Source organism: Lonchura striata, chromosome 17, assembly GCF_050655825.1.
Source record: "Lonchura striata isolate lonStrDom1 chromosome 17, ASM5065582v1, whole genome shotgun sequence".
Lineage (NCBI taxonomy): Eukaryota > Metazoa > Chordata > Aves > Passeriformes > Estrildidae > Lonchura > Lonchura striata.
Window position 1 is genome coordinate 13,331,459 of NC_140719.1, and position 14,623 is coordinate 13,346,081.

The window sequence follows — 14,623 nt, forward strand, 5'->3', positions numbered from 1 at the left end:
GACAGGACAGCTTTGAAGATAAAGACTGAAGCACTCTCCAGCTAGAGGCTGTTCAGCACCCCACACTGCTGTCTGCAATGCACTTCAGTTTCGCACAGTTCACTCATGGTAGAAAGGAGACAAGGGAGACATTTTTGAGTATATTGTGCTATTTCTTGATGCCACTGTGTCTGGCCCAGGCTTACTTTGCAGAGCCTGGAAGAGCTGGGCTCCATTCTGCACATTTCCATCATCCCTCTTTCCCACCCCACTCCACACTGGCCAGTTGCTCTCAGATAGCCAGCATGTACATTTGTGAGCTGAGACATGCACTGCCATGCCTGGCTGCAGCCCAAGAGGCTGGCACTGGACTTGAGGATGAGAAGGGACTGCTCCCTTTTCCTTAACATGCAATATTCTTTTTTTGGGGGGTGTAGGAGGATTTTATTCCAGGGATTAAAGTTAAAGAAGACTTAAACAGAGCAAGATATACTCTGTTAAGACCTTGTTTTGATTTTTTTTTCCCCTATGTATTAGGAATTGGGGGGAGGAGAGTGGCAAGGAGAGAAGAGAGGAGGAAACAGAGAATGCAATTCCTACGATCACACAATCTGTAAAAGACTACTTTGTTCTTCCTAAACTTTTAAACCCTCTTCTTCTATTATTTTAAAACACTTTAAAACACTTTTCCAGATATTCAGAAGAAAGCCAGCATTGAAAGAACTTGCTAGGATTTAGTAGCAATTTTTGAGGGATTTTTCCTATCTCATTTAGAGCTTTATTAGTGTACACTCCTTGAAATACAAGAATTTCAGTGGCAATGCAGTTTTTTTTTTTTCAGATAAGGAACTTCCTCATAGCTTTAAAAGGGACCTAATATCATATTTTAACAAATGGCTGCAAAAAAAGAAAATTGAAAAATAATTCCTCTCCTAAGGGTGTAGCGGGAAAAATCAGCAGAGCCAGTTTTTATTGGTGTAAAATAAATAAAGGGGAGGAGGAGGTGAAATGAGCATCTTGTAAGTCCTCCTTTCTTTGTCCCTGATTGTACTGATCAGATCAACTCATTACATTAAAATAGGTAGCTCTTCCTAAGAGTACAAAATCAAATAAAAAGCTACATCTGGATACCTTTAGCAAGGCAGTATACAAACTTATTTGCAAATGTTTCTGGTTATCTCAATCCCTCTTCTAATATTAGTTTTCAATATTTAATAAATAAATAGATGGTAGGTAAAGACAGAACAAGAGGGGGAGATAGAGAAGAAATTATGCTAATGACCAAATCAACCTAAAAAGCAGCCCTGCTCTGACTGGAGCCCCCGTCATCAGCTGAGTGTCATGTAGGAGAGCCCGAGGAGCCGGGGGAGGCTGGGAGGGCTTGGTGAGCTGGAGACTGGCAGCACCATTGGTTTGAAAGGGCCGTGATTGATTTGTCACCAGAGGCCCATTTGACTGGGCGAAAAGCCCTTCTGATCTCAATCTCTCTCTGCCTCCTTACCTCTGCTGTCCCCTCTCCCTTCTCCTCGTTGGGAGGCTGGCACAGCAGCTGGGCAAGGGGGCTGCAGCTGGGGCTGCACACAGCAAAAGGGTTAAGGTACAGCTGCTGAAACTCTGTAAGGATTGACAGGGGACATCCAGCTCATCCTACTTCTCACTTTCTGTCTTGCCTTTAGAACTCCAGAGGTTTGCAAAGTCTGCAGTCCACATCCACACAAATACACCAGCACTCCATTCCCCAAGCAGAGACACAACCAAAGCCTCTCTCTGCCTCTCTCCTTCCCTCTGCCTCTGTCTCTCTCGCACACACTCACACACTCACGCGCACACACACACTCTGTCTCCCCACCCCTTCCACCTTCCTGTTATCTGTGGCTGGCAGAAACCTCTAGATCTACAAATATTAATTACAAAGGACAACAAAAGGTAAGAAGGCGTCAATTATCCAAAGGTGTCGTGATGTTATTTCAAGTCAATTGCAAATGTGTGAGGGGGAAGATTTCGCCCCAGTGATTCCTGTCTGCTTGGCTGATGGGGACCGGAGCTGATTCCCTCCCAGAACTGCTGCAGCTATGCCTTAAACCACACACTTTCCAGCAGGAGCCATCAGCATGGGCCTTTCTGAATTCTCTTTTTATTTCATTCATTAAGGGCATTAGGCAAGTTGGAATTTGTATGAAAAGGATCCTATGGGAATACTGTCTCCAGGGTAGGTATTTTCATGACTTTCCACATCCTGGGGCTCTCTCTGTATCTCTTCTCTTTCTCTTTCTCTTCTGTTAGATGGAGCTTTAAAGGAGGCTGCCCTTATCTTCCACCTAATCTGGGGAAAGGAAATATTTTGAGCTGCATATATTGAGTGACAAAATATTTTATTTATTTTATGAAGTGGAAGCTACTAAGAAATTGTGGAACCTTTCCTGCTTAATTTTGTTAATGGGCTTTGTATTATTATTATTAGTCCTATTCCTGTGTTCAGGTTTTTCTCACACAGGAGTTTCTAATGACAATTGCCTTCATTATCCAAAAAGAAAGAGATAGGAGACTGGACAACAGCAAAATAATATTAATCAAACAAAGGCAGAGTTTAAATTAAAAGGTCTGTTGTGTGCTCATAAAAGCAGAACAATCTCAATACTCTAGCTCATTTCACTTGGCAAAAGAACGTGGCATCAGTTTTTTAACTTTAAAATAGTTTAATGAACACGAATGGAGAAATAATTTTTCTGTGTATTTAGCAGTCTATAAAGAAGAGAGAATGCTTTAACTTTGATCGCCACAATTAGTTCCCTGGGTATCTAGAGGGGAACAGGGCAGCCCTGGGAGCCTCAGTTCTTTAGATACAAAAGCATTTAGATCGCTTTAGAGCAGTTAATCCTGAGACTGGCTAGGGTCCCTTTTGTTTTCTAACTCCATTGTGGGTTTTGTTCAGTTTTTTCTATTCGCATGATTGACTGCCCAATGGATGCTAATTATCCAAATGTCGCTTCTGTCCTTTGAGTGACTTTCTATGTATTATGGGCAACTGTCATGCATTCTGTCATTCTATATCATATTACATGTATTATCATATGAAAATGGTACTCTGCATAAAGGAAGGTGTCTGAACCAGCAGATGCTGCAGATATTTAGAGGACTTGCCTAATTTGAATGGATTTTCTATAGAAAAATTGGTCAGAAAGCATATAGGGGAGAGTCAGAAATGGAAAGTTTATCAGGTAATTATTTTTGTCCTTTTGCTGTTTACATGATAATGTACAAGGCATTAACTGTCTTTGCTTCTGAAATCTGCAGCCACCTTCCTCCTCCCGAACCAGGCAACCCGTCTGTATTTATTAGAGTATGACAGCTTAAGCTAATTAAACTGATATCTGTCTAAAATAATAAGCCCAGAAAGTTAGTATAAACATTATGATTATAAGCAGAAAAGGCAGCTATACAAATGTAGCATCAGTGTTATATTTTAATGATAAACTAAAAATTCCTGTGTGAAAAACACTGGATGTGGAATTATGAACAATAATAAAGTTCTGCAAAGAAATTTTTTACTGTAAATATTTTTTGCGTAGACCTTTATCTCTTTCCATGATATTAATAAGGCTGAGGGTTAACACAGCTGTGAATGTGAATATTTTTTATTTTATACATATGTGAACGTATATTTAAAAGGATATCAAGGGAAATATTTTTGCTGCAATTTTTCCACTAAAATAAACTTAACACACCTCAGTGTAATGTGCATGCCAGCACTTAACAGGAATGCAAGATTTATAACGATGGGGCTTTTTAGATTTGCACTCTGGGGTCCATTGAATCCATAGGCACATCCAGAGTTCCCTATCCTAAAATGTTAGGATAGTGTTTTATATTTGCCATTCATATGACATACTGTGGATATATAACACTGAAATTCATGTTCTTGAGCTTCATCAAATAGATGTGCAATAAGTTTCCATTAATGGTAAAGCTAAATCATGGGAAATAGTGCTTTAGGAAATAACACAGAGATGCCATAGAAATCCTTGCTCTGCTGTATCAAGGTGCTTTGAAATTTTACATGATCAAATATACATGATCAAGCTGTGCTTGTTAGGGTGCGAGGGGCTCCAAATGGTCAATGGCTATTGATCAGGCTGTTAAGTATTTGTTCATGATTCTTTATATCCCAAAAGGTTCGGGGAAATGAACAGTGAAAAATTGCATCAGAGTCCACCTTTGTTTGAGATTGATGTATCAAAACAGAGTATTCATTTGCCAAATCTATTGGAAAAAATGTGTACTAAATTATGACATAAAGACTCCAAGCACAGAGTATTTCCCTTTTTAAAATTATTTTTGTATAATTTTAACTGCTAATTAAAAATGTAAGGACAGAGCCTTTGTAGAACATGAATAGTGAATTATTGATAAGAGCAGATTTACACAGCAAAAACAGAGATACAATCATAGCTTATCAGTTGACCTTTACATTTTACTTTACATTTTGCTCATGCCAATTTTTTTTTAACTGAAGTTGCAATAACAGTGATGTAGGAGAATCCATAAAGTGAAAATGGAAATTTCTGTTACTCTTAGAAAATAGCAAATCTTACTGGGATCAGTAAGTTACTACCTTTACTATCTTTTAGTAATTTAATACATATTAGTCCTCATGAAGAGTTCAAATTAAATGTGGTGGGTTTTTAAATTATAATGCCATTTGGCGAACATCTCAAAATATTTGAATAATAATTCATCTTCCTTGAGATTTCTACAGTATATATTTCTACAAGTTCATAATATGTATTGTTTATTTTTAAAATATCTATTAAGTTGGTTACATAATTCAAAATATTACACATGTTGAAAGAGAATGCTAATGTATAATTCTTGCAAAATCATACAAGGCATACTTTATTTGATTTCATAATACTATACATTACATAAATTCATAACATCTTTCCTGAACACAGAAATCTCTGAAAAAAAACTTACTGCACACTAAAGAAAACTACTGAACACAAAGAAGTATTTCTGCAGATATTTGCCTCTAAGTAATTATAACATATGTCTGTGTCTGAATCTGCAAATAGATAGATGGTTACACACACATATGTTCATTCACACACACACAGCCTCATACTGTGATATATCTTATACATATTTATATAAACAAATTTACATACTGCATCTTTGGAAATCTTAAAACCAGCAATACGTATTTTATGCCTCATTTTCAGGTGGAAATTCCCTTAAAATTACTTAATATTTCCCAAATGAGAATTGCATTGAAAAGAATCAGGCACGCTTTTATAAAAAGTTTGCAAAGTATAAAATGGGCAAAATGTCCCGGATTGGTGGGAAATGCCCTCTCACCTTCTCGTGTCTGACCTGCCACTTAATGAATGTGCTCTTGTCTGGGAGCGGGAGTGGGAGCGAGGGGCAGCACAGCAGCAGAGCTCCAGCACTCGCCAAGTTCCCAGTGCATTCAGCTTTTCAAGAAATCATCTTGCTCGAGTCCATGTATAAGATCTCACTGCCACTGTTTCAATTTGCACCTTTCTAGCTTCTCCTTGCTGCCACTATTCGCACACGAGGTGCCCCGTGGGTCCCCGGCCGTGCCAGCTGCGTCTGTCCCCGCGCCCCGGCTGCAGCACAAAGTTCGCTCTGTCCGTACCTGCTCCTGGGCTGGGAATGGGTCTGCAGAGCCAGGCGGTGGCATTCAGGTAGTCCAGAGAAGGCTTTGGAGTGACAAAATATTGACTGGATTTGGTATTCACTTAGGAAGGATGACGTTAGTGCCACAAAAATCCCTGTGATGTACAGGGAATAGTTAATTAATTAAAGGACCTGCTAATTGCTACTTGAGGTACTGTGCAGAGCTGATGAAGAGTGCTTGGTGCAAGGTTAGGTTCTCGGTTTTGAGTGAACATTTTCATTTAAAAGATTTCTTTAAAGTACATCCTAATTTTTTAATGTTTTTTCAGGTTACTGTATCTAGTTCAGACTCAAGTGTTCAATTGAGCTTCAATTAATTATAATATATAGTCAGGGTTCTTTAGCTGGGATAGATTGATGGAGAAGCTTTGTTTCATTTGGTGCAGGTGGCACTGTTTAATAAGCACAGGAGAGAGTGAATAATGTAGTGTTTGCAAAGAGAAATAAATGCAAAATAGAGAGGTGCAATTAGATCAGCTCAGAGAAATAAAGGATAAATATTAAATGGTCAGGTATCTTGCAAATATCAAATAAAATAGTAATAAGTATTCAGTTGAAAACTGCCATTTTAATTTATGACTATCTAAAAGCACTGCTTTAAAATGAATCTGGTGAGCAAGTATTCTGCCTTCATTAGGCAGGCACATTTCAATATCTGGAGATACCAGACTGCTGATTTTTAAACTCTCCACATTGTTTTTCTGATGCTGAAGTAGAAATAGATTCTAAATTCAAAATACAAACACGACAACTTCAAAAATTAATTTCCAAATTGTATTATAAAATGCCTTAACCTGTGACTTTTTTTTTTTTTAATTGGAGCTAGGTTATGTTGGGGAAAAAATTACCCCATGGAATATTAATCTGGGAAAACTTGTAAATCATTATCAGTAATGTACTAGCCAATGAGGGGCTTCTTTGCATGCACTAAAGATGAAATAAAGTTACAGAAGATTTTTTAAAAGAACAACAAAATTGTAGATTAAAAAAGTAAAAAAGCCAGCAAAAATGAAAGTCTTCTAATAACACACAAACCCCCAAACCAAGTATATACTCCTAAAAATAACAAATAAAAAGAAAGAGGAGAAATGTTATTTGACTTAAAAAAAAAAAAAAGGGGAACTGGGTATCTGGTAGCTAGGAGGATAGTCCTGTAAGCTACTTAACAAAAGAATGTAAATGTATTAGGCATTTCAGCAACACTTCTGCATCTAAGAATTTCAGCTGTAGACAGATTTTCCACAGACGATTCCCCCCTACTGCTAACCTCTTAAATATACCTATAAAATACAAAATGTTCCAAATCACCTCCAATAAAGGAAGCTTCCTTACATTACATGCATTGAATATTTGTGTTAGAAATCCGAAGTGCTTTCTGATGTGGTTAAATTCACAAAGAAATGTGGTTGTAGAACAGAAAGGAATGTATTGAGCACATCACTCTGAATATTTGCAGATGGATCCAGAGCTGGGGAAGTTTACTTACGAAGTATGGAATTAATCATATGCTTAGGCTCTGAATATTCAAAGGAGGCAATACTACTGGAGTGTTTTCTCTCCCGACCTTGTTTTTGTTGTGCAGCCGTGTTTCCCGGATGGCCGGTACACCCGATGGGGGCAGGCTCCCAGCCCCGCGGGTTGGCGGCTGCTGAACTTGGGCGAGGTTTCTAGGGAGTGTCTGCCTGCTCCAGCGGGAGCCGCGGGGCAGCCGCGGGAACCCTACCGCACCTCCCACCCAGACTTCACCCGAAGAAAAGCCTTCCCAGTTCGTTAAAATTATAAAAATCTGGCCGTTTACATTAAAAAAGGACCTTGCTACAATAATTTGAGCTCTGACTGTAGAGCAATAGGATTAGTGTGCAGTAAACAGATTAAAAAAACTATTAAGAAGCAGCTACACTACTAGATGCAAAAAAGAGACATTTTTGCGATCTTTGCCATGTTCTGCGCATGAATTTACTCAATTTCTAGTAATTACAACTTCATATTTTGTAAAAGTTATTCTATTTACATTATTTGTTATGGTAGATGCTTGTCAGGCAATCAGATCTAAGCACATCACCAAAAACGTACAGTCCCCAAAATAAATCTCCAAAGCTATGGTAAATATACAGCTACTGACCTTCAAAATCGTGTTTTCTTTACCAATTCACTGTAATAAAAATGAACATTTTGTCATCACTTTGGGAAACTGTGCCAAACACCTTAAAACACATGTCACATGCCAACTTTACTTCATTTTTGTCCTCAGGGAATAGATACATCTGGAATCATAATCACAGATAAAAACCTTGACAAAATTGCACATGAGCCCAGCCCTTCTCTCCAACACCTACCTTTTCATAACATTTAATACAATATTAATATCGGTTACTAAAAAGGCTTCCAACCTTTACATTTCTGACATAACATGTTCAAACCCATATTTCACACTTCTTGTTCTGTTTTAAGTTCAGTGGATTTAACAGGACTCTGGAGAGAAGATCATGTGGTTGAAGATTTCCCTCCCTCTTTGACACCCGTAGAGGCAGTTTTGGAATTGTTTAAATAGCTGTGGCTATATAAACTGAAATATGTGAGACATTGGACATCTTATTTCTCTCTCACTTCTATAGATACGTGCTTGTATCTTCCTCTGAAACCAATTGCTTGTACCAGGGAACAACAATTTCATCACAACATCTGGGCAAAACCTTCGGAATATTTTCCTTTTAAACTGTATTGTTTCTCTTTCCTGCATATGCCTGGTTTACCAGACAAATACAGTTAGCTAGTATATATAATAATAGTATTTGGTCTTTTTTATCTGTGATTGACAGTTTTTCAAATCAAAATAAAACACATTCTTAGTCGATCATCTTCCTGAGAGTGCACTCCTGTTTTAAGCTCGGTTTGCTTCTGAAGACAGACAGAGATCTCACTCCATCAGGGGTAAATGGTGGCATTATAGATCCAACAGATCCCATACTCTCTGAAAGATGCTTGGCTTAATATTTAGTAGCTAATTCCTGAACTTATATTTTCACTGCTTGTTTTTATCAAAAACTCATCAGCTGGTATTGCAAAGAAAAAGAATCTGAAAACTTTGAAAATTTCCATTTATGATTGTGTTTGTAATTAATCCCATGCTGGAAGTACCTCGGGCAGCTCACTGTATGGCTTTGTTCATGTCAGAACAGGGAGAGCAACCTCTTTTTGTTACATATTTAACAGCTTTGAAAGACATTTTTTTAAACAGCAAATGTACTAGACAGCTTTAAAGCAGAGGACATTAAATAGGGGCCAATTATTCATTCAGCAGCTCTACGTGCATCAAAAACATGCATACCACCAAATTTTCCTGAGACAAACCACTTAATTTCCCATGACTCAGACACCATTTCTGTACTAACTAGATAAGGATAGCAATTGTTTACAAAAATAAACAGATATAACATGTTTCCTACCCTGGAATACTGAAAAAAAAAATCTTTTAAAAGACATTAATTTACAATCTGGGGACAGTATTGGTGGCAATAAATGTGCTATTTTTAAATGGAACGGTGTTCCTTGTTAGGATAACTTCATTACTCTCTTTCACTTTAAAATGACCCAAAGTATCTGACTCAGTATATAAGTGCAGAAGGTGATCCATGAATGGAGTAATAATTTGCCCAAACCATTTCAAGTGAGACCATGGAGCTGCTGGTCTGTCTGCAGCAACTTGGGGAGAGGAAGAGCTGCGCTCCACTTGCTGACAGGAAGCAAACTGGCTCACATTTTAGGAGAACAACATCATTGCTATAAAAATGAAGAAGAGACAAAATATATAAAACGGGTTAATGTTGTAGTTAACTTGCAAATCAAGTAAATCTGTTGGTACAGTATTTGAGAAATAAACGATAGCAGCATCACACCAAACACACGTTTCTGAACATATACGCATTCTGATTTTGATTTAATGGTATCTCAGCGTCAACTATTGCTTCCTTTGCTGGTACACACTTCCTGATGCCTACTGTGAAGGGTGCCCATATTTACAACTGAGTAAGATGATTAATTACACCTTGTCAATCACGGTGCATGAAGACATAACACCACAGCAGACAATGAAGAAGATGCCCGAAGCTACAATTACATTTTAATTCATAGTTTATTGTATGTTCCCATATATTGCAGGCTAATAACCGTAGGGGCATCGAAAACATATGAGATATCAATCACTCTGCCCCCTGGTCTTTCATGTTTATATTAGTGCGCAGTCTTTAAATTACCATAAGTAGTTGCTTATTTTCTAAGCTTTCTTCTCTTCTCTCTTACCTTTTGCTTCCATTTATCTTTTATTCTTAGTATCTTTATCCAACAGCTATAAGTATTTGATAGAAGTTTGTGGCTCACTTAAAATCTGTAACAGACAACCTGAAACCCAGCAATTAGCAAAGACAGCTTAGACTTGTGTTCCTTTGTTGAAGGAGGCGTTGAATCTTTTGTTCTGATTTAGTCACGGTAGCTGGGTGGAAGCTGGTACCTCATTATGTGGTTGGTCTGTTTGTCTGGTAGGTAGCAGATGGTACTGGAGATGACGTTACCAAGAGAGGCAGGGTAGAGAAACTCAAGACCTGTGATTTGTTCACCTGTCACCTATAACAAAATACAGGTTAAAAGACTTTATTATTAGCTGCACCATTTTTTAATGAAAAAACTCTCATTCCAAATGAGCCTGCATTTCATTCTGAAGACAATTTTGCTCCAGCAATTTTTCTGTGGCTCATTATTTGAAAGTATCCTTGATTTTATTCTGAACAATGTAAATGCCATTCATGTGTCAGTGTGTACATTAGCAGCTTTATGTTTACATTCTGTTTCTCTCCTTGTGTTTTGGTAGCAAGGGTTGGATGTCTTCTTGTGTTTGTATATCCATTAAAAGATAATCAGAGATACCCTGTGAACTGGAGGCCGTGCCATACTTTTTCAGCACGCTCTTGGTGTTACTGGTTCCATTCACTGAGGCAATTCTGTAACATAAAATACTGTACTTTAATTCTGTTAAATTCCTAAAATCTTTTTGATAATTAGCAATGTCAGAGTGTACAAATCCATGACCTTTCTTGACTGCAAAACGTACATCATCAATTCGGTGATAGGGAATTAATCTGGTATTAGAACGGCTGAGGATAGCACGGTACACGGCTGTGAGAAGGATATCCGCAGCATTGCTTGAGCAAAGGTGGGCCAGTGCTGTCCCACCACAGGGTCCGTGGTGTCCGGTGAGCAGTGATCCACAGCTGCTCCTGGAGCCAAAGCTCCCGGCACAGACGGGGCTTGAAAACCTCTCGCAACTGTACGGAGGAAGGGAAAGATGATTTTGTCAAGATAAATACCATACAGAGCCACTAATGGTGCTGCAGGATTCTAATCTGAATTCAAATATGAATTTCCATTGTTTCCAAGGTTTGATTTTAGGACAGACTTTGGATAGTTCCCTCAGATGCCAAATTAGCTTGCATTCTGTATGGTTTCTTGAGGGGTCTTGTGGCTATTTCATATGCATTTCTACAAGAGACACTTTGTTCTCCTCTGTGACATGCAAATGGCTTTAACTACTCAGAGCAATCCCAACAGAAAGATGATAAGAGGTGTCAATTATTGTAAGAATGGAATGTATAAACCCAGCAAAGTTGGGCTATAAACAGAAGAATTCCAGTTTTAGCAAGGATAATCTTAACTGCACTACACCTGTAAGAGGCAAATCACCCTGTCATAAAACAACACCTGATGGGAATGAGCAGAATGATGTAATAATTCATAGTCACGGATGAGGCAGCGAGTCTCATGATCTCAGATGTGCATTCAGATTTGCCTTCCGTTGTGCTACCTTTGCTAACATAATTAGAAGTGCGATATTTGACATCTTTAATACTAATTAGTCCTTCCTTACTACCCACCTCCTGGATAAATATTTAGGTATCATGAACAGTGTCTCTGTGCACTCTTTGTTTTTCCTGGAGAGTTTCTGAAGCTTTTTCTCAAGTTCAGAGACCTTCCTGGCCTGGTTTTCTTACAGTCTACTTGGAGACGAGAGATGCAAGAGGCCTTGGTTTGTGGAAGGCTCCACAAACCGGAGTGGCTCAAGTTATTATATTCCAACAGTGAATATTTTTCATAACGAGACTTATTGGGTGCGTTCAACTGGTCACGAATGTTTGAGGTATCGTGAAAGAAACTCTTGAACGCCTCCTTCTCGCGCGCAGGAGGAGTTGTGCCCCACAGCCTCTTCTGCCGACGGTCACCGGGCGACAGACGCCGAGCTCCGCGCGGGGCCGGGCCGCTGCCGAGGCCGCGGAGCGAGGGGAGGGCAGCGCCGGCGATGGCCGGGCGGCCGGGCCCGCGCGGGGCCAGCGCCCGGCCCCGAGCACATGCCGGCGGCCCGGGCGCGGCGCAGCCAATGGCGGCGGGGCAGGACATGATGTCAGAGGGGCTGTAGAAAAGGCGCGGAGCCCCGCGCGGTCCCCGCGCTGCAGACGCGCCGCTCGCAGCTCCGCGGCGGCTCCGGCTCCGGCTGCGCTCCCGCCCCGGGCCCCGCGGGCCGCGCCGCTTGAAGGACACAGGGGGGCCGCGAGTGCCCGTCCCATCTGGTGCCCGTCCAACTCTTCCTCCTTCCCCTTGGCTTTTTCTTTTCCCAATGAGCTCCAGCGGGCTGGGGGAGGAGCGGGGGAAGGAGCAAACTTTGCCCCCGAGCTGCCGCCGCTGCCAGCCCTCTGGACTGTGAGTGCGTACGGTGGGCATCCGCCCCAGCCTCCCTGCAGCACCAGCCTGCTCTCCGCCTGCTGCAGCCTCCCTCTCCCTTGCTTTCCTGCTCCAAATTTCGCACAGTACGATGTAAGGGGCTTGTCGTAATTTTTTTTTTTTCCTAATACTTATTTATTTCTCACCGAAGATGGTTTAATTTTTTTTTTTTAATTTCTACTATTTATTAATCCCTCCCAACCGTAAGCGTGCCCAGCCTTCTGCCAGCTGGGCCAGAGCATAAAGCCTGGGACTGCACCTGGGGCAATGAGCCCTGCACTGAAGAAGCCTCCTAGAGAGATGTGCCGGGGCCGCGCAACAGACTAGATCCAAGCCCCGAAGCTTACACCACCAGTTATCCCCTCTCCCTCATCCCCTTCGCCCGCCTTTTCTGCACCCCATCCCTTGAAAGCTCGGATCAGTGCCTGCGCCGCGCTCCGGACAGCTCTGCCGGGGGAAAAACCCGGTGCCCAAGGAGAGACGGGGCGGCCGTGCTAGATGCATGGGGGAGGGCTCCGGTTAATGCAAGTTCTGGGCTCCTGCAGGGACCCCGACAACTGTCAGCAGCAACAGCAACTCGGGCCCTCCTCCTCTGCTTCCTCAGCGATGCTTTTCCACAGTCTTTCCAGCTCGGAGATGCACGGGGTCATCGACGAGATGGATCGGAGAACCAAAAGCGAAGCACCGGCCATCAGCTCGGCTATAGACAGGGGAGAGACGGAAACGGTAGGAGCCGAAGGAATGGGAGAGTCATACACACCCCTAAATATACCAAACCCCTCACAGATAGAGCTTTTCCCCTAAAAGAACAGATCGGGGGGAAGCGTAAGCAAAATACGAAATCAGAAGAAAAATAAGCATAAAGGCACCCCAAAAGATTAAATGAAACCACGGGGATAGGCATGAAATTGTTAATTATTAATAATATGCATAGTAATAGTAACGCTTGGGTGAAATGAACGGTACTGCTCTTGTGAGAAAACAGATAGACCAGCCTTTTGGTAGCGTCCAAGAACTCCTTCCCTTCCCCCAGCCTGTCCGGCCTTCCAAAGTTTTTAGGAAGAGGCAAAGTGTGGTTTTATACCAATAACATTTTGGCACAGCAAATTTTTTGTCTGCAGAATGGGAACACAAGCACCAAAGAATCCAATTCTGTGTTATTTTTCAGGTAGGATGCCTTCATGGAGATAATCTTTATAGCATTTATTTAAGAAGAAAAAACCAAACACGAGTATCTTTACGTTATGGGTTTTAAAAAATAATTTTAATATGTGGGTTTGTAAACATGGCAAACAGAACTAGAAGATATGTCTTAGGGAGGATGGATGGGAATTTTTATAACTTTACCATATTTCATCTTGTCTGCTGATGCGTAGACCTTGTATATTAATACATTTAGATAATAAAAAGATGCATCTAACTAGTCTTAAACTGGCAAATTGGAAGAAATTTTCCAAGTGACTTAAGTGATTTAACAATTTATGTACACTTTTTTTTTTTTTTTTTGGTTAAGAAATTGCAATTCTGAAGTGAAATTATCTCGCACGTTGGTTAAATGATGTCTTGTAAACTGATACAGGCATATGCAAGGAAGATCCGTTCTCAGGTTTTCAAACTTCATCAGTATGTGTTCTTTCTTGTAATGTTATGTGAAATTTGCTTAAAGGTGACAGTGAGACTATTTAATCTTGAAACACCGCCTGGAAAACGGCCTTTGTAATAGAAGGGTGGGATGCGATTTCTAGTCTAAACGGTTTTGGTTTTCTTTTTAAAAGTTACTATTTCTCCGTACAATTAAACAACATCCAATGGTCTTTGCTGGAATAAATATTGTGCCATGATAGTTTCATATAACTGTGTATAATCTATATGGATACACGTGTGTATGTAACAAATAGTGGGTTGGAATACTGGATCCTTGAATACCATTTCTAGACGGCAGAATATTTTTGTTACTGGAAGAGCAAAGTAGAAAAAATCGTTATTTCATTTAAAGTGGATTTACAAGAAACTACTTTGGTTATAAAACGATCCCTACTCGGAGTTCAGTTAATGCCTTAAAGAAACAAGCTACCGGTGGGTTCCTGTGACTAACACCAGTGGAGTGCCAGGGTTTTATTTGTGTGGAGTTCTCCTAGTGGGAATGATGCGGTGCAAACGGGAGTGCTCACAGAGATGGGAT

General features: G+C 40.5%; 1 protein-coding gene across 3 annotated transcripts in view; it reads left to right on the top strand.

The window, feature by feature from the left end:
• The first annotated feature begins 1,156 nt into the window (after positions 1 to 1,156).
• Positions 1,157 to 14,623, top strand: part of LHX2 (LIM homeobox 2) — a 33,875-nt gene continuing 20,408 nt past the window's right edge. For 2 of the 3 annotated variants that reach the window (XM_085556367.1, XM_021543692.4), the window contains exon 1: positions 12,168 to 13,167. In XM_085556367.1, the coding sequence (XP_085412493.1) occupies positions 12,940 to 13,167 (228 nt within the window). In that variant the 5' untranslated portion in view covers positions 12,168 to 12,939. Of the gene's footprint in view, positions 1,906 to 12,167; positions 13,168 to 14,623 lie in introns of those variants that run through there. The other variant, XM_021543693.4, reaches the window with a different exon arrangement.